General features: G+C 39.7%; 1 protein-coding gene across 12 annotated transcripts in view; it reads right to left on the bottom strand.

Annotated features, from left to right (window-relative positions):
- The window catches only part of magi2a (membrane associated guanylate kinase, WW and PDZ domain containing 2a), a 600063-nt gene that overhangs the window by 112387 nt on the left and 463517 nt on the right, over positions 1-24159 (bottom strand). For 9 of the 12 annotated variants that reach the window (XR_010021125.1, XM_063072811.1, XM_063072812.1 and 6 more), the window contains exons 8-12: positions 22722-22779; positions 22117-22238; positions 21649-21774; positions 21061-21243; positions 16762-17394 (exon numbers count right to left, since the gene is read on the bottom strand). Coding sequence is in view for 11 of the 12 variants with exons in the window: in XM_063072811.1 (XP_062928881.1) it covers positions 16762-17394; positions 21061-21243; positions 21649-21774; positions 22117-22238; positions 22722-22779 (1122 nt within the window). In the remaining variant the exon portion in view is untranslated. The remainder of the gene's footprint in view (positions 1-16761; positions 17395-21060; positions 21244-21648; positions 21775-22116; positions 22239-22721; positions 22780-24159) is intronic. The other 3 variants (XM_063072813.1, XM_063072814.1, XM_063072819.1) reach the window with 1 other exon arrangement.

Here is a 24159-nt window from a genome sequence, read left to right as displayed (position 1 = left end):
GTCCTTTGAGTTCTTAATGCATAGCAGGATCTTGCAAGGATTAGATGTATGTGCAACATAGAATAGTACAACACAGTCCAGGCCCTTCAGCCCACATTGTTGTGCCGACCCTCAAACCCTCCCTCCCATATAACCCCCCCCACCTTAAATTCCTCCATATACCTGTCTAGTAGCCTCTTAAATTTCACTAGTATATCTGCCTCCACCACTGACTCAGGCAGTGCATTCCACACACCAACCACTCTCTGAGTAAAAAACCTTCCTCTAATATCCCCCTTGAACTTCTCACCCCTTACCTTAAAGCCATGTCCTCTCGTATTGAGCAGTGGTGCCCTGGGGAAGAGGCGCTGGCTATCCACTCTATCTATTCCTCTTATTACCTTGTACACCTCTATCATGTCTCCTCTCATCCTCCTTCTCTCCAAAGAATAAAGCCCTAGCTCCCTTAATCTCTGATCATAATCCATACTCTCGAAACTAGGCAGCATCTTGGTAAATTTCCTCTGTAACCTTTCCAATGCTTCCACATCCTTCCTATAGTGAGGTGACCAGAACTGGACACAGTACTCCAAGTGTGGCCTAACCAGAGTTTTATAGAGCTGCATCATTACCCCGTGACTCTTAAACTTTGTCCCTCAACTTATGAAAGCTAGCACCCCATAAACGTTCTTAACTACCCTATCTACCTGTGAGGCAACTTTCAGGGATCTGTGGACATGTACTCCTAGATCCCTCTGCTTCTCCACACTACCAAGTATCCTGCCATTTACTTTGTACTCTGCCTTGGAGTTTCTCTTTCCAAAGTGTACTACCTCATTCTTCTCCAGGTTGAACTCCATCTGCCACTTTTCAGCCCACTTCTGCAACCTATCAATGTCTCTCTGCAATCTTCAACAATCCTCTACACTATCTACAACATCACCAACCTTTGTGTCATCTGCAAACTTGCCAACCCACCCTTCTTACCCCCACATCCAGATCGTTAATAAAAATCACAAAAAGTAGAGGTCCCAGAACTGATCCTTGTGGGACACCACTAGTCACAACCCTCCAATCCGAATGTACTCCCTCCACTACGACCCTCTGCCTTCTGCAGGCAAGCCAATTCTGAATCAACCTGGCCAAACTTCCCTGGATCCCATGCCTCCTGGCTTTCTGAATAAGCCTACTGTGTGGAACCTTGTCAAGTGCCTTACTAAAATCCATGTAGATCACATCCACTGCACTACCCTCATCTATATGCCTGGTCACCTCCTCAAAGAACTCTATCAGGCTTGTTAGACACGATCTGCCCTTCACAAAGCCATGCTGACTGTCCCTGATCAGACCATGATTCTCTAAATGCCCATAGATCCTATCTCAGAATTACCCAGACTATCCCCACTACCTTTTTTGAACAAGGGGACAACATTCGCCTCCCTCCAATCCTCCGGTACCATTCCCGTAGACAACGAGGACATGAAGATCCTAGCCAGAGGCTCAGCAATCTCTTCCCTCGCCTTGTGGAGCAGTAGAACAGTAGCACCTACTATTGACCCTGTAGAAACCACAGCAACCAGTCACATTGCCATCATGCCAGAAGTCCATTTTGGAATAGTCCATGCATTGTGTCTTACTTACATTGTTAAAGTCCCAAGAAATTATTGCAAAAGTAAATTAACCTGACAAATAAACTCTTCTCGAGCTTCCAGCCAGGTACAGATATCAATTTTAACCGCTGTTTCGATGACAAACTCTGCCATCTTCATTAGCGATGATGCCTAGGCACATGTAGTTTGGTGGTATATATACCCCTGTCAACCTTCCTTGCTGATTGGTTAGTCCTCAACCAATCAGTTTCTGCTGTCCCATCTCGTCTACAATCAAATTCCAGTTCTTACGTAGAGCGGGAACTTCGCCTTTGTTAAAATTCTTATTCTCTCGTCTTATTTCAGTGGTTTCCTTCACCAGGTGGTCCCAAAAGCCATTGGAGTGGCACATTAGTTTTGTGCCGTCAAAGTCAATCCTATGGCCATTGCGAATGCAATGTTCTGCTACCACTGATTTCTCCAAGTAACCCAAACGCATGCACCTCCTATGCTCTTTAATGCAGGATTTCACTGTGCCAATTATACACTGCTCCCCATACACGGGGTATTCTGTAAACGCCAGCCATCCTGAGTCCCAGGTCATCTTTGATCCAGATAGGCTGGGATTTGAGCTTCCTTATGGGTTTGTGGATGATATTAATCTGGTATTTCTTCAGGATCCTGGCAATCCTTCCAGAAACTGTGGAAATATAGAGAAGACAGGTGGCAGTGACAGGTTCCTCCTCATTGTTAAGTTTCCTGGTTTTTCTGTCGGCCCTTTTAAGGATCGATTTTCTTCGCCTTTTAGCAATTCTGTAGAAAGGTTGTGTGTAATCGTCTTATATCCCTGGTGAGACTCTCCAGGTCTGAAATACTTTTTGCATGGTTAATCAAAGTAGAAATAACTGCTCCCTGTTGGGACACTTGAGGTACAAATTTACAGGATTCCCTGTGAATGTGAAGCAGTGTATATTGGCCATACAGGGCGCATGGTGGAAACCTGCATCAAGGATCATTGGAGTTGTATCCATTTGTGTTAGAAGAGTCTATTCGTCAGATATGCCAGAAGAGCACTAGATCCTTCTTCAAATTATCCTATTTTAAGATTGCATAACAGCTTCCTGAAATATTCATGCAGCTCCAACTGTGATCACAGAAACTAGTTGAATAACCGTAGGGAATCTGATCTACCAAGGTTAACTTTGAATTAATGATGGTGAAAATGACCTCAGTGTTGCTTTAGTTTCTGTTCACTCTTTAAAGGGTATATGTATCCACAGTGTACTTGTTATGTTAATTAATTCTGAATTCCCATATACCTTAAATGTTTTCTTAGGTGTTTTTCAGAGATGTTTGAAACCTTAAGAAATGGTTGGTGAAAAATGTAATATTTTATGTATCACAGGCCACAGAAAAATCTGAGGCTGAAATACATTTCTGAAAAGAACATAAGAAATAGGAGTAGGAGTCGGCCATCTGGCCCATCGAGCCTGCTCCGCCCTTCAATAAGATCATGGCTGATTTGACCATGAACTCATCTCCACCTACCTGCCTTTTCCTCATAACCCTTAATTCCTCTACTATGCAACAATCTATCCAACCTTGTCTTAAATATATTTACTGAGGTATCCTCCTCTGTTTCATTGGGCAGAGAATTCCACAGATTCACCACTCTCTGGGAAAAGCAGTTCCTCCTCACGTCCGTCCTAAATTTACTCCCCCGAATCTTGAGGATATGTCCCCTAGTTCTAGAATCTAACATTCTCATACAGCAATAATGGTTGCATGATCAAGTTGATATGTAAACTATCATAATCTATTACAAGATTAATATGGAATGTGACAGCCATCACAGCCTCAATGCTGATATCTATTTGATAATGTGGGAAAACACTCCACAAATGTCCTGTCTGCAAGGAACAAGGCAAACTAAATCTGACTATTTCAGTCACTTGCAAAGTACTGGTTGGTATCTTGAACAATGTTTTCAAGTAGTACTTACTCATCCATAACCTGTCCACCAATGCCTAGCTGGGGTTTCTCCAGAACTACTCAGCTTAGATGCTGTTACAAATATGACCAAAGAGCTGAAATCCATCTGTGTTAGCATCAGGGCAGCATTTGATTGAGGGTGGCATCAAGGAGCACTGGTCAAACTGAAGTGAATGTATATCATGAAGGAAATACCCCATTGGTTTCAGGATATTACTGCAGGGGTTTCTCAAGGTAGGGTCCAAGGCCCTGCCATTGTCAGTTATTTCAACAATGTATTTCCTTCCATCACAAGATCAGAAATTTGGATTGCAGATAGTTTTGCAATGTTTAATTTCATTTGGAATTCCTCAGCAAATACTCACATACAGCAAGACCAAGGCAAAGTTTAGATATGGGCTGATAACGGAAGGAAACATCAATAGCATGTATGCACCAGGCAATGACATTCTTCAACTACCTATACCTTATGAGTAGAATTACAATATTTAAAGATATTTATATCGCTATATGTTTGGGAAGGATGTAGAGGGATACGAGTACAATGCAGGCAAATAGAGCTAGGTCAGGCAGGTAAATTAGTTTTATGGATGAATTGGGCTGAATGACCTGCTTTTGTGCTGAAATTTACTGTCATTATCATCATCAAGTCTTCCACTATCAATTTCCTGGAGATCATTGAACAGAAACCCAACTGAACAGCCAGATTATAAAGCTGGTGCAAGGCCATGTATCTGACAGTAAGTGACCCAATACCTGACACTCCAAAGCCATCTATCATTTACAGGGCACAAGTCAGCAGTGTGATGGAATACCCTCTACTTGCCTGTGTGACTGCAGCCAAAACAACTCTGCTTACAGGCACTCCATCAACTATCTAAACCGCTTTCCCTCCACCACAGGCATATAATGACTGCAGTACAAAATGCATCGCAGTTACTTGCCAGAGGTTACTCACACATTATTTCTCTAACTGATAAACTTTAACACAAAGAAAAACACAGGTAGGTGCATGAAACATTACAACTTCCATGGTTCCCCTCGAAGTCACATACCATCCTTACTTGAAATATATCAACAGTCCTTCAGGCCTAAATCTTGAAATTAAGTTCTTAATTGCACTGTTGGAGTACATTCACCAGAGGAACTGTATTATCATTTCAAGGGCAATTGGAGACGACAATGATACCGACATTCCTCCCCCGCCCCCCCAAAAAAAAGACTACTATAAATTAATCACACTTAGCTATATTGAGTGCATGCTTCTACCATCATAAAATAGGCAGGGTGAAACCTTCCGCAGGGTGCAATGAAGTAGCAACTGAAGGCACTCATTTTTAACTTCTTGTACAATTGATTTCTAATGGAGCTGAAAAAAATGTCTCCACTGTGTTGGTACTGTGCTTAACATGTGCTGTTTCGCAATGTAATAAATGTTCTAATCCTTGCATGGTTAAAGGAAATTACAATAATTTAATGCTATTGTCTGGCAGATAGGGAGCATTGTGGTTACAACCCTGTTAATTACCTGGCAATGCATTTACTTTATGAGGTAATTTGATTCAAAATTGGTTAAACAGTAATGAAGTAGGTATTTCTAGGAAAGATACAAGTTAAAAAAAAATACTCTCCATTTTACTTGTTTTTTCCCCCTTTCATTATTTAACATGAGGATCTGACAGTTCCAGAATTATGAGGATCAGGATTTGTCAGTTTTAACTACTAAATATTTCAGTAACTAGTGCGTTTGAAATAAGCAGCAGCATTTGACAATGCACTAGTTCCTTATTTTATCTCTTCAGGAATTATCAGGAGTAGCAAATGATCTTTTCACTGATGTGTAATAGTTAATGTGGGAAGTCATGCAATGGCTGCTGTGAGGGATCTGGACTGTCTCAGCTGATTATCAGTCTACTATACGGATGTTAATTATCTGAATGAGAAAAGGACCACTATGCTCGCGTGGGTTCTATGATTTAGAAGCCTCCTTGAGAAAAGCATCTCTTTATTAGGGAGTCATTAATTGTTCATGCATTTAAAGTCTTTCTCCTCAGTTGTGCTGGTAGATGAGGCTGGTGGTGTTCTGCAAAGACTTACTCCTGGTTCTTCAGCTTGTTCATCATGTTTCTCTAGCTCTGGGTCCATGTGTTGCTCTTCCTCCACCAATGGCTGAAGTCCTAAGGTTGCTAGCTTATGCAGTACACAGTGAAGTCTCCACACACAATAGATATCCCTGGACTTAATCTCACTTTTGGAAGACCAGTAGCATTTTTCACAATTGTGGTACCTACTGTACATGGCTCTCAATGTGGTATTGCTCTGCAGTATTTTAGGATTATGAAGTTAGATGTTGAGTGTACCCTTATCCCCCAAAGTTCATCTCTCTGGAAAGTGCTGGCCATGAAAATCTTGTGCCAGTTTGATCTCGCTGAAGATGGATGCATCATGTGCGCTTCTCAGAAACGTGGTATTAAACATGCAGAAGATCTTCTAATGATTCACAATCCTTTGAAGATTGAGGGGCTAGAAATATTTCTTGTTGATAAAAAGGACTAGATTGAGGATAGCAATCTTAATACACACATGAACGTGATCACTATCACTGTCTGTCTGCACTTGTGGGAAGTTAGCAATGCTAACTAAACCTATTGTCCAAGATGCCACTACATTATCACTAAAATAAAAAAACTTATATATTAATTCATCTCTGTACAAATCCAATAACTGGGTAAACTCTCATATCCTATTTTACAATTAGTGCAATTTAAGACCATAACATATAAGAGCAGAAGTAGCCATTCGGCCCATCGAGTCTGCTACGCCATTCAATCATGGGCTGATTCAATTCCTCCAGTCATCCCCACTCCCCAGCCTTCTCCCTATCCCCTCTGATGTCCTGGCTAATCAAGAACCTATCTATCTTTGCCTTAAATGCACCCAATGACTTCGCCTCCACAGCCGCTCTTGACAATAAATTCTACAGTTTTACCACCCTCTGACCAAAGTAATTTCTCCGCATCTCTGTTCTAAATGGACATCCTTCAATCCTGAAGTGGTGCCCTCTTCTCCTAGAATCCCCTACCATGGGAAATAACTTGGTCATATCTGATCTGTTCAGGCCTTTTAACATTCTCCTGAACTCCAGGGAATACAGCCCAAGAGCTGCCAGGCGTTCCTCATACGGTAACCCTTTCATACCTGGAATCATTCTCGTGAATCTTCTCTGAACCCTCTCCAATGTCAGTATATCCTTTCTAAAACAAGGAGCCCAAAACTGCACACAATACTCCAAGTGTGGTCTCACGAGTGCCTTATAGAGCCTCAACATCACATCCCTGCTCTTATATTCTATACCTCTAAAATGAATGCCAACATTGCAATCGCCTTCTTCACCACCGACTCAACTTGGAGGTTAACCTTTAGGGTATCTTGCACAAGGACTCCCAAGTCCCTTTGCACCTCTGCATTTTGAATTCCCTCATTTTGAATTATTCAGCTAAGTAATAGCTGGACCATTTATTTCTTCCACCAAAGTGCATGACCATACACTTTCCAACATTGTATTTCATTTGCCACTTCTTTGCCCATTCCCCTAAACCATCTAGGTCTCTCTGCAGGCTCTCTGTTTCCTCAACACTACCCGCTCCTCCACCTATCTTCGTATCATTGGCAAAGTTAGCCACAAATCCATTAATCCCATAATCCAAATCATTGACATAAAAAGCAGCGGTCCCAACACTGACCCCTGTGGAACTCCACTGGTAACCAGCAGCCAGATAGAATAGGATCCTTTATTCCCACTCTCTGTTTTCTGCCGGTTAGCCAATGCTCCACCCATGCTAGTAACTTCCCTGTAATTCCATGGGCTCTTATCTTGCTAAGCAGCCTCATGTGCAGCACCTTGTCAAAGACCTTCTGAAAAAGTACCCCACATCTACCTCATCTCCTTTGTCTACCCTGCTTGTAATTTCCTCAAAAAATTCCAGTAGGTTAGTCAGGCAGGATTTTGCTTTCAGGAAACCATGCTGCTTTTGGCCTATCTTGTCATGTGTCTCCAGGTACTCTGTAATCTCATCCCTAAAAATCAGTTCCAACAATTTCCCAACCATTGATGTCAGGCTAACAGGTCTATAGTTTCCTTTCTGCTGCCTCCCACCCTTCTTAAAAAGCGGAGTAACACCTGCAAATTTCCAGTCATCCGGTACAATGCCAGAATCTATTGATTCTTGAAAGATCATTGTTAATGCCTCCACAATCTCTCCAGCTACTTCCTTCAGAACCCGAGGGGGCATTCCATCAGGTCCAGGATATTAATCCACCCTCAGACCATTAAACGTCCTGAGCACTTTCTCAGTCGTAATTTTCACTGCACCTACTTCACTTCCCTGACACTCTTGAATGTCCGGTATACTGCAGATTCTTCCACTGTGAAGACTGTGCATTAATGAAAAAATGTTCATTACTGAGAAATGGCAGATGCGACTCAAACAAATATGAGGTGTTGCCCTTTGGGAGATCAAATATAAAGGGACAGTACACTGTTAATGGCAGGGCTCATAACAGAGATGACATGCAGAGAGATCATGGGTCCAAGTCCATAGATCCCTGAAAGTAGCTCCACAGGTAGATATGGTGGTAAAGAAGGCATATGGCATGCTTGCTTTTATTAGCTGAGGCACAAAGTTCAAGAGTTGGGAAGTTATATCGCAGTGTTATAAAACACTAGTTAGGCTGCATCTGCAGTACTGCAACACACACAAAGTGCTGGAGGAACTCAGCGGGCGAGGCAGCATCTATGGAAAAAAAGTCCAATCGATGTTTCGGGCCAAGAACCTTCAGTCCTGTTGAAGGGTCTCAGCCCGAAATGTCAACTGTACTTTTTTCCATAGACGCTCCCTGGCCTGCCCAGTGTCTCCAGCATTTTGTGTCTGTTGTTTGGATTTCCAGCATTTGCAGATTTTCTCTTGTTTCTGGAATACTGCATTCAGTTTTGGTCGCCCCATTATAGGAAGGATGTGAAAGCTTTGGAGAGCTTGCAGAGGGGTTTACCAGGATGCCGCCTGGATTAGATGGCATGTGCTATAAGGAGAGGTTGGACAAATGGGGACTGTTTTCTCTGGAGTGGCGGAGGGTGAAGGCAGGTCTGATAGAGGTTTATAAGATTATGAGAGGCATAGATAGGGTTGAAATGTCTAATACCAGAGGATATACGTTTAAGATGAGAGGGTGATGGTGGTGGAGGCAAACATGATACAGGTACTTAAGAGGCTCTAAGACAGGCACATGAATGTGTAGGAAATGGAAGGATATGAATATTGTATGGGCAGAGGGATCAGTTTAGCTGGGTATTTAATTATTCATTTAATTAGCCTGGCAAAACATTGTGGGCCAAAAGGCCTGTTCTTGCGCTGTACTCTTCTATGTATGTGGAATCCAGTTAATCTGGAAACAGATAGATAGTAGGTTCTATTATTACTTACAAGGTACAGTACATAAATTATTTTAAGTAAAGGTAGAAGGACTGATTTCTCAGTTTTCTGGAGATACGATAGAAACATAGAAAATAGGTGCAGGAGTAGGCCATTCGGCTCCTTGAGCCTGCACCGCCATTCAATACGATCATGGCTGATCATCCAACTCAGAACCCTGTACCTGCTTTCCCTCCATACCCCCTGATCCCTTTAGCCACAAGTGCCATATCTAACTCCCTCTTAAATATAGCCAATGAACTGGCCTCAACTGTTTCCTGTGGCAGAGAATTCCACAGATTCACAACTCTCTGTGTGAAGAAGTTTTTCCTCATCTCAGTCCTAAAAGGCTTCCCCTTTATCCTCAAACTGTGACCCCTCGTTCTGGACTTCCCCAACATCGGGAACAATCTTACTGCATCTAGCCTGTCCAATCCCTTTAGAATTTTATACGTTTCAATCAGATCCCCCCCAATCTTCTAAATTCCAGAGAGTATAAGCCTAGTCAATCCAGTCTTTCATCATATGAAAGTCCTGCCATCCCAGGAATCAATCTAGTGAACCTTCTTTGTACTCCCTCTATGGCAAGAATGTCTTTCCTCAGATTAGGGGACCAAAACTGCACACAATACTCCAGGTGTGGTCTCACCAAGGCCTTGTACAACTGCAGTAGTACCTCCCTGCTCCTGTACTCGAATCCTCTTGCTATGAATGCCAGCATACCATTCGCCTTTTTCACCGCCTGCTGTACCTGCATGCCTACCTTCAATGACTGGTGTATAATGACACCCAGGTCTCGTTGTACCTCCCCTTTTCCTAATCGGCCACCATTCAGATAATAATCTGTTTTCCTGTTCTTGCCACCAAAGTGGTAACCTCACATTTATCCACATTAAATTGCATCTGTCATGAATTTGCCCACTCACCTAACCTATCCAAGTCACCTGCATCCTCTTAGCATCTTCCTCACAGCTAACACTGCCGCCCAGCTTCCTGTCATCCGCAAACTTGGAGATGCTTCATTTAATTCCCTCGTTTGAGTCATTAAGATATATTGTAAACAACTGGTACCCCACTAGTCACTGCCTGCCGTTCTGAAAAGGTCTCGTTTATTCTCACCCTTTGCTTCCTGTCTGCCAACCAATTCTCTATCCACATCAATATCATACCCCCAATACCGTGTGCTTTAAGTTTGCACACTAATCTCCTGTGTGGGACCTTGTCAAAAGCCTTTTGAAAATCCAAATATACCACATCCACTGGTTCTCCCCTATCCACTCTACTAGTTACATCCTCAAAAAATTCTGTGAGATTCGTCAGACATGATTTTCCTTTCACAAATCCATGCTGACTTTGTCCGATGATTTCACCGCTTTCCAAATGTGCTATTATCACATCTTTGATAACTGACTCTAGCGTTTTCTCTACCACCGATGTCAGGCTTACCGGTCTATAATTCCCTGGTTTCTCTCTCCCTCCTTTTTTAAAAAGCGGGGTTACATTAGCCACCCTCCAATCCTCAGGAACTAATCCAGAATCTAAGGAGTTTTGAAAAATTATCACTAATGCATCCACTATTTCTTGGTAGCATATTGGTAATGGAGTTGCAAATACCCTTAAGAGGTTGGACAGAGTGAATATTTTAATACTACAGTAACAGAGTGACTTTGGAAGCCAATTGATGATTAAAAATGAATAGAAAAAATATTCTGTTGAAATAATGAAGAGACCTAATTATAGGGAATGAAATGCAATTATCCCTAAAATATCTACCAGGCTGTCAAATCTTATTAGACTTTTTAACAAGTTGATAAATGGAAGCATTTTGAAATTCCCTAGAGGTCAATTTATTTAAAATCCGATATAAAAGCATATCTAGATATGTATTTTGAAGAAGTTAATCAGTTTGTGAAATAGCTGTAATTGTGAAAATCCCTTTGCATTACTTGCTCAAGGGAAGCAATAAACTGCTTGTATCAAGCTGAGTATCACTGCTGACATATGAGAAAAAATGTTTGACAACAGCATGCTAGAATAAGCCCAAAATAATAAATGCTGCAGACAAGGGGTTAAAACAATGGACTGAATTAAGCTGCCTGACACATTTGTCACTTGTCTCTATCACTAGCATCTACTAACCTGGATGTGCTGATCTCCCCCCAGCATTGCAATCTTACAGCAGCCAGAGCTCACATTGGATCAGTGACCCCATTCATTTGAATAAGAATTGCCAAACAGAAATCAGATGGAAAAGAGTATTTTTTTACAGTTTAATGAGTCTTCATTTAATTACCTCTTTAGGAAAAAATGTTAATTTTTAACTTTTAATTATTTATATCTGCTTAAAACATTACAAGTATGGTATCTTTGAATTTCAAAGATATTCAAAATCTGTTGAAAAGATTTCCAGTTTGGATGGTGAGGGTCCGAGCTCATCTTTGTCTCCTACCAAATGCATAGTTGAGTTCATTTACACGGAGGGCTGCCATAAGAAAATAGCATCCCCATCCTCAAAGACCCCACCATCCAGGCCGTGCCTCTTTCTCGCTGGCACCATTGGGCAGGAGGTACAGAAGCTTTGGGTCCCAAACCAGCAGGTTCAGGAACAGTTATGTCTGTACTACCAGTGTGGATAATTTCAATCACCATTACTTTGAACTGATTCTACAACCTAAAGACACATTTTCAATGACAAATTATGTTCTCAGTACTTTTTTTATTTCCACAATTTAACTTCTTATGTATATTGCATGTTTGTCGGTCTTTGTTTATGTATAGTATTTTGTAAAATTCTATGCCATTTATTTCTTTTTGCTGTAAATGCTCGCAAGAAAATGAATCTCAATATATTACATGGTAATATATATGCATTTTGATTAAAATTTATTTTGAACTTTGAAATGCTGTCAACTGCTGTAGGCCATCTAGCTCTCAGCATCATATAGGAGAGCAAGGTCATCAAGATCGTGGCTTGTGTGCTGGATTTAAGGTCTTGACCTCCAAATACCATTTTCCCAAAAGGACCAAAAGCTGAGCTGGCACAGTAATAGTAGTGGTGAACCTCATCATTGATGTTTGCCTTCAACTAGACATTGCCCCTGAGATATAGGAAGCATTTCATGTTTTCCAGGATCTTGTCATGAATTTTTTATTGAGAGCAATATGGTGCCACATGACCTTAATCTTTTGGCTCATCCACCTGTTTCAGTGAAAGCATCAATGATAGTATAGGCTGGCTCTTAGTTTATTTTAAAAATTTCTACCTTACATTCAAATGTCAATATTGTTCCAGTCTCAACATTCCTCCAAAACTGCTTCATCTACATATTTCTTCAACAAATCTTTCTGAATTCCTCCATACATTGTACATACCATCACTGGCTATAAGATGAAAACAGAAAACACTAAAAGCACTCAACAGGTCAAGCAGACATCAGAAAGAAGGAAAACAGAGTCAACGTTTTATCACCAGGACGCACTGCTGTATGAAGGGTCTTTTAGCTGAAACTTCAACTATTTCTCTCTCTACAGAGGTAGCTTGACCTGCTGAGTATTTCTGCTTCTATTTCAGCATCTGCAGTTTTTTTGCGCCAACTGGCTCTAAAAATGCTGTAGAGAGCCACTTCCTAGAGATAAAGCATAATTAAAAATGGTGTTTTTACCCAATGCATATAACATTTGGGTCTCATGATGGGATCTGCCACAGTTAAACTCACAAATAGTACACATGTTTGTGTGAAATTAGTTGCCACCAGCAGAAAGTTGTTGCTTATATATTGTTCTTGGGTAGAGTAAGATGCATAGCACCAAAATGTTAGTATAGTTTGAAGTATTATATTTTTGGAACAGAATATGCTCCCTTGATTTAGAAATTAAAAGTTGAAGTATAGTGGTCTAAAGTGATTAAAGGGTTTGATGGAATAGATACAAGTTATTATTTCTGGTTGTGAAAATCAGAACAAGAGATGTGAACCCAATGATTGCAGATAAATTGTTCTGGAGTAAAATATACAGTTAAATTGAAATAGCTGTATACAAACAATTATATCCTGGATATTTAATTTCATTCCTAAAAATAAGCAATTTCATCCCTAGTAATTGGATGATATCAGAGCAAGAAAGCATTTCACACATGTGAAAGGAATTATGAATTTTATACAAACTCAACAAAGTACTGAAAGCTTACTCTGAGTTTGATAAAGCTTCAACAGCAGGTTTGTCAGTGCATTTCTTAAATTTTCCAAATTTTGTGCCTATGTATGTCAGACACAGAGTAAACTATGCTAAAGGAACTACAGGTGCACTCAATATTGGATCTCGTTGAGCAATTTGATTTTTGCTGGTTCATTTACTTAATGCACAAACATTGTGTTATGCAATAGATTTTGCAGTATGCAGCTGGTGCTTTGTCAGTAGTGTTCACATTTCAGATAGTATATTAAAGCAAGCAATGTGCATATTGAAAAAAACACACTGCATTCGCAAATAATGCACTCCAGCACAGAAACATGCTCTTCAGCCTATTTAGTCTGTGCCAAACTATAATTCTTTCTAGTCCATTGACCTGTAGCCGCACCCTAGTCCTCCATCACCCTCCCATCCACGTACTTATCCAAACTTCTATTAAGTGTTGAAATTGAAATGCATCCACCACTTCCAATGGCAGCTCATTTCACTTTGATATATTTAGAATATTTACATAATATGGTAAATGCAAGCACAGGCTGTTCTGTTCTTATAGTTTAATTAATTCATCTTCAAGAGTCGGGATATGGAATGTCATCAATTCAATTCACATGCAACTTCTATTTCACATTCCAGCAACTTTAGCAGATAACCTGGATGCTCTTAAGCGCACATAATTATAATTGCTAGAATGTGACACAATAATGTTACATTTGTTAAGTGGAACAATCACAAACATTCTACCTTGTCAGGCAAGATATAATACTGATGACAACTGTACACAGAACCATTACTCTGTAGATGGTCTGGAGTAATAAGTAGCCAGTAATAACAGCCTGCATCTTGTGGCTGATGATGAAGGAGCGAGAAATATCAGCAGGGTGAATGTTGTTGCAACAGCAACCTTGCACTCAATGTCAGTAAGACCCAAGAACTGATTGTGGACTTTAGGAAGGGGAAGTCCAGGAAACAAAGAACAGTCCTGTCAAGGGACCAGCAGTGTAAAGGGTGATAAGTTTCAAGTTCCTTGGTGTCATCATCTCTGAAGATCTATCCTGGGCCCAGCAATTACAAAGAAGGCATGACAGCTGCTATATTTCATTTGGAGTTTGAGGAGACTCGGTATGTCAACAAAGACTCTAGCAAATTTCTACAGATGTACTGCAGAGAGCATTCTCATGGGTTGCATCATTATCCGTTATAGAGGGGTCACTGCACAGGATTAGAAAGCTGCAAAAAGTTGTAAACTCTGCCAGCTCCATCATGGGCACTAGCCTCCCCAGCATTGAGGACACCTTCAAAAGGCAATGCCTCACAATGGCGACATCCATCATTAAGGACCCCCATCATCCAGGACATACCCTCTTCTAAATGCTACTATCAAGGTACAGGAGTCTGAAGACACACACTTAACATTTCAGGAACAGCTTCTTCCCCTCTTCCCCTCTACCATCAGATTTCTGAATGGACAATGAACCCATGTACACTTCCTCACTACAGCTCTTCTGTTTTTTGCTAACTTTTTACACTACTTATTTAAGATAATTTTTATTATATATTTCTTATTGTAATTTATAGCTTTTTAAAACTTATCATGATTGCAATGTACTGCTGCCGCAAAACAACATATTTCACGACATATGCCAGTGATATTAAACCTGATTCTGATCCTGAATAGTGCTTGCTGTTCATTTCCTGGAAGGGTGCAGAGTTACTGGAGGTTTTGAGCATCCACAGGACTCTGCACCCTATAGGGGATTAGCCATATATAAGTACACAAAGCAGACCGAAGAGTCATCACTGATTCAAGTTTAAACAAAGAAATATGAACGGGGAATCGTACATTAAATTTCAATCACATGCTGAAAGTAAAACAACAGTTGGGGAGGAAAACTATAGGTGAAAGTGGTGGACAAGAACATCATCTATAATTTGCTGATAACATCACTGTTGTTGGTTGAATCTTAGATGGGAACAAGGAGGAGTGCATATGAATCTTAGATGGGGATAAGTTAGATAGATTGGCTGTTTAAATGGTGTTACAACAACAAACTCACAATCTACGTCAGCAAGAACAAAGAATTGATTATGGACTTCACAAAGCGGAAATTGGGAGAACGCACACTAGTCCTCATTGAGGAGTCAATGCATTGATGCAATCACGAAGAAGGCACATCTGTAGCTGTACTTCATTAGGAGCTTAAGGAAATTTGGTATGTTATCGAAGATTCATACAATTTCTATTGACGTACAGTATGTTGGAGTGCATTCTAACTAGTTGCATCATAGCTGGGAAAGGAGGCCCCAATGAACTGGATTACAAGAAGTTGAGGAGGCTTGTGGACTCAGCTTGTTCCATCATGGGCACAACCTCCTCACTACTGAGGACATCTACACAAGGCAGTACCTGAAAAAGGTGGCATTCATCCATAGTTTGAGGACCCACACCGTCCAGGATGTCTTCTTCTTGTTATTACCATCAGGGAGGAGGTACAGGACCCTGAAGTCCCACACTCAATAGCTCAGGAACAGTTTTTTTCCCCTTAGCCATCAGATTTCCAAATGGTCCATGAACCCATGAACACTACCTCATTATTCCATTATTTGTGCACCATTTAGTTTAGTAATTTACAGTAATTTTTATGTCTTTACACATTTCTGCTGCCATAAAACAACATATTTCACATATAAATTAGTGATAATAAATCTGATTTAGATATACAAAATTAAATTTGGAGAACTATGGACTTTCAGGGAGATATTTTATCAAAAATTGTGACTGATCTAATCATCTAAAATTCAGCTCTGAGTATTTCAAACTTAACTTTTTCTGACATGTTCAGAAAGTAAAAATGGTTAAGTGATACCACTTTATACTGTTAGTTTGATTTCATTGCTGAGTCTGTTGGGTGTAGTACTTTGAAACTGTTATGTGACTACAACTTCCACACTCCCTGTACTTAACTGCACATGTTCCAAATTCAGATGGTACTGACTAATTTATTCCATAATAACAGAATGTACAGTTCACCTCACTATTATTCTTTATATAAAGTCCAAGCCAATATATGTTTTTCAGATTGACAATATTTTGCAGCTAAAACATTTTCTTTTATTTAAATCACCATCATTGCATATGAACCAGATTAAAACAAAACTTAGTATGGTATAAATATAGGAAATATTGGAAATACTTAGTAGATATCATCTGTAGAGAATAAGTAGAACTAACATTGTAGCTCATTAAGTTTTCAGATTTGAAGAAGAATCATTAACCCTGAAGCAATAACTCATTTCACCTCACAGAATATATTTCAAAACTGCTTTAGAGTGCTAATGTTTTCTATTTCTGTTTTTCAAAATTTATGGTCTTTTAATAAAATAACATATCTACTGGAACATTTCATTATTCTTGGTGTACCATTTTGAGTATATTACTATTGAGAGGTATTAAATAATGAGCTATCAAGAAAAGTTTCTATGGATTGGTGAGTCAGTTTTATTATTGCCACTTTTATGATGAGTTAAATTTGTAAGATTAGACTTACCGCTTCTCTGGATGACCAATGTGGTTTCCACTCCAACTGAACATTCCTTAAGAATTTCCACAACTTGTGCATGCCCAAGACTTTGTACATTCTGCTGATTAATCTCCACTATCAGATCACCTTCATTAAGGCCACCACATCCTTGAACATCTAAGATCTGTTTTACTCGTTGTCCTGAAGGACTGTCTGCAATGGTGAATCCAAAGCCTTGTGCTCCTTTCACAATAGCAATGGTCATGAATTCAGACTGAGCAGCACCTGATGAGGCCATTGAAATGCTGTCCTCTTGAACTGCTGATAAAGTTCCATCCATCTGGCCATCAGTGGGCATTGGATTAAGAGAATGCAAATGTCGGTCAGAGATATCTGGTGCAGACCGAGAAGTCCGAGAAGTAAACTCCACATATGTGTCTGAATTGTTGCGCCCATTTACTTGGGCTGGTTGCCGATCTGCTATTGTTATAGGAGGCACCATACTGTTGCTTGGGTCATCAGGGTCAAAGGGTAAAAGATAACCACGGCATAGTACAAGATTGACACATTGACCAATTGGAACGGATTGGAAAATTTTGACTACTTCAGCATGAGTATGCCCAAGTACGCAAATGTCATTTATATAGACAATCACATCACCTAAGAGGAGAGAAAGAAACAGGAACATAATGAAAAAATGTCTAATACATGACACGAAGTTAAAGATATGCTTTATTTCTTCGTCACCCAATTTAGAGTGTCCTAATTGCAGTGTTAATAGGTGCTACAGAATAACTGTGAATTTAAGTGATTAAATGAACTAAAAGGAGCTTCAGATCATAATTATCCTAAGATTTTGTAGAGATTTGGTGCAATGGACTCCACGTGTAGCAATCAAACATGGTAGGAGATAATAAGATAAGAAAGGTTGAGGATTGAAATGTTTCATATGCCCTACACTTACAAGATTTACAAGAATGTCATTGATAAATAATTTATGTAATAAAACATGGGAAAATATTTTACAAACATACTTAAGTTGAAATTGTTTAACTAAGGCCTTTGACAAGGTCCCACATGGGAGGTTAATTCAGAAGGTTCAGACACTAGGTATCCATGGAGAGGTTGTAAACTGGATTCAAAATTGGCTGTGTGGGAGAAGACAGACAAGTTTGCTGATGACACTAAGATTGGATGCATTGTGGACAGCGAGGAAGGCTTTCAAAGCTTGCAGAGGGATCTGGACCAAATGGAAAAATGGGCCAGAAAGTGGCAGATGGAATTTAATGCAGACAAGTGTGAGGTGTTGCATTTTGGAAGGACAAATCAAGGTAGGACATACACAGTAAATCGTAGGGCACTGAGGAGTGCAGAGGAACAAAGAGATCTGGGAGTTCAGATACATAATTCCCTGAAAGTGGCGTCACTGGTAGACAGGGTTGTAAAGAAGGCTTTTGGCATCCTGGCATTCATAAATCAAAATATTGAGTATAGGAGTTGGGATGTTATGGGGAGGTTGTATAAGACATTGGTGAGGCCACGTTTGGAGTATTGTGTGCAGTTCTGGTCACCTAACTATAGGAAGGATATCAGCAAGATTGAAAGAGTGCAGAGAAGATTTACTAGGACGTTGCCGGGTCTTCAGGAGTTGAGTTACAGGGAAAGATTAAACAGGTAAGGACTTTATTCCTTGGAGCGTAGAAGAATGAGGGGAGATTTGATAGAAGTTTACAAAATTATGAGGAGTATGGACAGAGTAAATGTAAATAGGCTCTTTCCACTTAGATTGGGAGAGATAAATATGAGAGGACATGGCTTTAGGGTGAAAGGGAGAAGGTTTAGGGGGAACATTAGGGGGAACTTCACTCAGAGAGTGGTGGGAGTATGGAATGAGCTGCCATCTGACGTGGTAAATTCTTAAAATTCTCAAGTTCTAAGAATAAATTGAATAGGTACATGGATTGGAGATGTCTGGAGGGCTATGGACTGGATGCAGGTCAATGGGACTAGCGGAATAATGTTTCAGCACAGACTAGAAAGGCCGAATGGCCTGTTTTCTGTGCTGTAGTGTTCTATGGTTCTAAGATTGGAGAGTTCCAACTTAAAATACTAAATGAGCTCACACCTCATTTAGCAACTATTTAAAAAGAATCTCCAGGACTTACTTTAATTTAACATGGCTTGAGAAACATAAATGTTAACAGTGGTATTTACAAATTTAATATCAGATCTAATTATCATAATTGCATACAAGTCGATGTGTACCATTCAGTAAACTTCAACATTTCACCTTAAATGAGGAGACACAAGAAAACTGCAGATGTTGTAATCTGGAGTAAAGATCAAACTGTTGGAGGAACTCAGCAGGTCAATGAAATCTATGGAAGGAAAAGGATGATTGGGATCCTGAATCAGGACAGAGTGTAGAGGGAAGTCAGCCAAAATAAAAAGGTGAGAGGGAGGGATGAGACAGGTCCGATAGATGATAGGTTGAACCAAGTAAGGTGATAGATGATGAGCAGATAAGACGTACAGAAGCCCAACTAATCTAAAGGATCTATGTGATTGCTTTTCTCCAGGAATGGTCTGTTCAAATATCAAAGGCTTATTTTCCCAAATTCTTTAATAGTCCAATTTTACCAGCATATATCATTAATTTTAATTATCTGATAACTTTTAATGAAGTTTGTGGGTTCTATTGAAGGACTTGATGCACATCATGTATATCAGAAAGACTGGTGGGAATTTGCAGGTGGGTTGCCAATTTTTTTTTTAGTAGGCATCTGTTAGTCTCTCAAGACCATGGATTTGCGCGCTGGAAGGTTTCCAGGGCGCAGGGCTGGACAAGGTTGTATGGAAGACCGGCAGTTGCCCATGCTGCAAGTCTCCCCTCTCCACGCCACCGATGTCATCCAAGGGAAGGGCACTAGGGCCGATACAGCTTGGAACCGGTGTCGTCGCAGAGCAATGTGCGGTTAAGTGCCTTGCTCAAGGACACAACATGCTGCCTCAGCTGAGGCTCGAACGAGCGACCTTCAGATCACTAGACCGACACCTTAACCACTTGGCCATGTGCCAACACAATTGAGACTTTTTAAAAAGAGGCTATCTAAGTCTGCTATTCTCTAAGAGGACCACAACCTTGATGTGATTTGGAGGTAACTTGCCTCAATGACCCAGAGAGCTATGCTGGCTGGATTCAGGGCTTTATGCTTTGGCTCTTGATATGGTCACACGTGCTAAACAAGTCAAAGGGAAAAGGTCAAACTAAGAGTGGTCCACAAGTCCTCCAGGTTCCGGAGTTCAGCTCAAGGCTAATAACCCTGAATGGACAAACAAAACTGTTATGGAAACAGCAATGAATAATCCTTCTACATCTGTGTGTGATGGTGTTCCTGAGTCTTCACCAAAGACTTGCATGGCTGACAGTAGTGAAAACTGAGAGAAAGCTACTGGCACGATAAAGGAAGCCCTGAACACTGCCAAGACCAAGGTCAAAATTGGTGGCCAAGAACAGACAGAGATGGAGGACCTTCATTGTTGCCCTAAATCCCTAAATGCCAGTAGTGTAAGGGACAGTAAATCAGTAAGTCAGCTGTGGACAATTTTTTTCTATTCTCTATTCTGGTTACCCTCACACTCCTTCTCTTCTCCTTTTCCACCATCATGAATTGTGCATCACCTCCCTCCGGTTCTCCACCACCCACCTGTTATTCCATGGTCCACTGTCCTCTCCTCTTATATAACCTGGATGATTGATTATGGACTCAGCAATAGGTGGATGTTAATTCTCACCTTTTCAGTGACATTCGGTTCCCATGAGACAAGAAAAATTGATGCATACTCAAGACATCATAACGCACTTTATAGCCAATGAAGTACTTAATATTGATCAACACAGTGAAGACTAGAGGAATAAAGCAGATAAAAGTTGACTGAAATCTGATTTCAAGATAATTAACATAGTGTTAGTGTATTTCTACTGGGTATGGGAGTACATGGGTGTAGGATCCTATTTCATGCCAGTTAACCTACAATAGCAGTTTATTTCTGCTTTCCAGCCCTTATTCCTGCCTTTCATTTCCAATTACTTTGTCTAAAGAAGAATAAAACACAACAGCAAACCCAAAATGAAGCTGAGTCACCAGGGCTCAGGGAACACCATTTAACTTTAGGTATGAAAGTTAGAAGTATAGACACAGAGAATGATATAACAGCACATACTGGAGGAAGCTCCTGGTTGCTCATGTAGCAGTTAACTTTGTTATGAAAATAATGTCCTTAACCAAAGTTGGTAGCATCTGTACCTTTTTTTGACGCACTCACCCATTTCCATTTTGCCATCCATTGCAGCTGGTCCTTCTGGTATCACACTTTTCACTTGCAGAAACTCATCAGGCTCGTCACCACCAATAATGGTGAATCCAAATCCCATGTTGCTCTTTTTCAGTGAAGTTGTAAGAAATGTTCCCTTCAGCTGTGAAACATCCCGAGTGAAGAGTGGTTTTTCTATGTTGATAATACAAACAAAAACAAACACATTATAAAAAATCCTTACAAAACTTGAGCCATCACAGTGTTAAAGGCCCTGAGAGTGTGTGGTTTTTGTTTTTAACCCTTTTTAAAACAATTCTGTAAAAATTAAAATAGTTAATAATTTTATAATAATTGATGCAAATGAATAACTGATTTCGATTCCCTTCATCTTTGATTAGAGAATGTGCAATTTGAATAATACGAAAGAGAAAGGGTTAAAAACAATGACTGTAACAATGCTGTGAGCAGGTAACAGAAAACCACATTTCACTTCCAGCGTCTTTGACAACAAATAATAAGCTGTGATGTAGAATTCCCCACTACAAATGTCTGCTTTACAACAGTGCAGCTTGACTATGAAGTTGCACTTTGACATACCATACAGCCTGTACATTCCAGCACTGTCACTCCGATACTGAGACAGGTCATTCGTACTGCGCGACCGCTGAGGCAGAGAGCCTGGGCAGGTATGTTTGGGTCTAGGTAATGTTGATGATGAGCCTTCTACAGTTATAAAGGAGAAAAACCCTCATTCTTAGGCCTTGATCTTATGAATAATGATTATACTCTATAGAATATTGATAGTTCCATGCTACTTAATTCAAAAGAACATTTATCTTCAGCAATTCCAGTAAGTCCTAGTTTGTAGCTACAGCTTCATATCTGCTATGATTGATGCTTTAATAATATTATATTTTCTTTATGCATTAGTCCTGAAATACTGAAAAACTTCTAAATGTTAATAAAGGTACAATAACAATAATATAATTTAACATGTCAGAAAGGCAATGCAATAATGAAGCTATTATCATTCTAAATTTTATGTCATTTACATAACAATATTACCTCGGAAACCTGCTGCTGGCATAAGGTAGGGCACTAGATCCTGCTGCATTGGATGTTGCTGCTGCAACCTCTTCTTTGCTTCGAGCACAGGATTTTCAAACTGGGTTTTTCGATTTATGTGACTAAAGCATCATATGGAAAAAAGAAAAATAGCAAGAGCAGAAGAATGGCACAAAAAAAGCATCGAAATAAGAGTAATCAAGGATAGAAAGTATGCAAGAAGAAAAAATCCAGGGGACAGTGAGAGGTGACAAAAAACAAAGGCATACTTAATATATTGTCTTCAGGTCACATAGATGCCAATAAGATGTATGTAAGATAGTCTCATTTCACAAAAAGAACAACTCATTTATTTTGCAAAGCTTTATCACTTTGTAATAACTATTCACAAAATTACTAAAATCTCAAAATGAAACATTTGACACTACAATCCATCTTAACTGAGAAAATGAAAGCATAAATAATGAGAAGCTGATCATTGAATGAAGTTGTAGTATAGGTTATTAATTGCCTCACACAACTCAATCACCTTAAAACAATGCTGAAAGATCTTACACAGATTTATCCTTTTTTTTTATTTAAAGCTATTAATTCAATAAACTTACTCAACATAATAGGTGCCATATATTGGATCATCTATTTTCTCCCAACCATATGGTAGTTCTGAAATAATAGAAAAAAAATCATAAATAAAAATTTGTATTGACAGGAAAGACTGATTTATTTGAGGATTTTCTCCCTGACATCTCTTTAAAGAACAATGAACTACTTTAAAATAAAAATTACAGATTTAAGATGGAGAGTTAGGATTCCCAAGATTCCTAATCAAGTTCAGGAACAGATTACTCAGAAAAGCAAGAAATAATGCTGAAGCAATACGAAGCATGGATTTGAAGAACCTGTAGGCTGTAAAAGGAAAAAAAGACTGTATTCAGGCATTCTTTAATTTTGAGGAATGAGCAGAGGACAAACCTGTATTTTGAAATTCAGGGGATGAATGGTGAAGTAAGTTAATTTAGTATTGTTTACTAAAAGCTTAATGATTAGAAAGATGAAGGTACAAAGGAAATCTGATGTTAAGGGATTGATATAATAGAGAAAAATTTTGTAATGGTGTGTGAAAGTCTGGACACTGGAATTGTTTAAGGATCCCCTATCAAAAGACTTCTTGTGTGTTGACCTGGAACATGAGAAAAATGCAAGGTGAAGAAAACCAGATAAGACAGCAGTATTACTGTCCAGGACTTCTTGCAGAATTACGAACACTGGATTCTCCATAATCACAAGCTTAAAGAAAGTAACTAACTAAGAACGTAAGACTTCTTGGTAGAGGGCAGGAGAACTAATAATGGACTTGTTACCCCCAGTTTTTTGGCTGTGAATCATGCATTCAGGATGCCAAAATAAAACCACAGGTTGTGAAAAAATGTATACCCATACAAAGTCAAGGCAAAAGCTTCGCTGTCCCAGAAGCCAAATTTTCTCTTTCCTGCCAAGTGATTATTTTGACTGTTCCTAATCCGCTAAGTCCCAGATGACTAAGGCACAAATAAAGCTAACCTACCATATTTTTCTCATCTTCCATTTTTCTCATAACCTAGGTCGAGATTCTCAAAGTCATGTAATAGGGATATCTGCCTCATTCCTATCATAATGTAACATCCTGATAAAGTTTTTATTGCTAACGTACTGGTTTTTCGGTAAAGCAGTGTTTGGGTTATGGTTAGAAATAACAGGTGCTTTGGAATATGAGCCATGCAATCTGGGCAGCGGGATTTTTTTGTGTGCCTGACACCGGTGTGAGCTGGGGTCTTTGTTTGCCGGGAGATGAAGTGAGAAGACACTGGAGAGAACCAGTCGCAGCATTCGACCAGGTGGGGGACCGTGATTCAATGGAGCAAGGTGTAGAGGTCTACTGAGGATTGGTGAATATGACTTTTGGAAAAGTTGAGCTCCAACGTGTGTACATTTGACTGTTTAATTATAATGAACCCTTTTAGGTTTTTTTCCCCTTTTCTTTACTAACCTTTTAGTTAATATTCA

The sequence above is a fragment of the Mobula hypostoma genome, chromosome 20 (genome assembly GCF_963921235.1).
Source record: "Mobula hypostoma chromosome 20, sMobHyp1.1, whole genome shotgun sequence".
NCBI classification, from domain to species: domain Eukaryota; kingdom Metazoa; phylum Chordata; class Chondrichthyes; order Myliobatiformes; family Myliobatidae; genus Mobula; species Mobula hypostoma.
The sequence above is the reverse complement of the archived record's forward strand: the minus strand, read 5'-3'. Positions and strand labels throughout refer to the sequence as shown.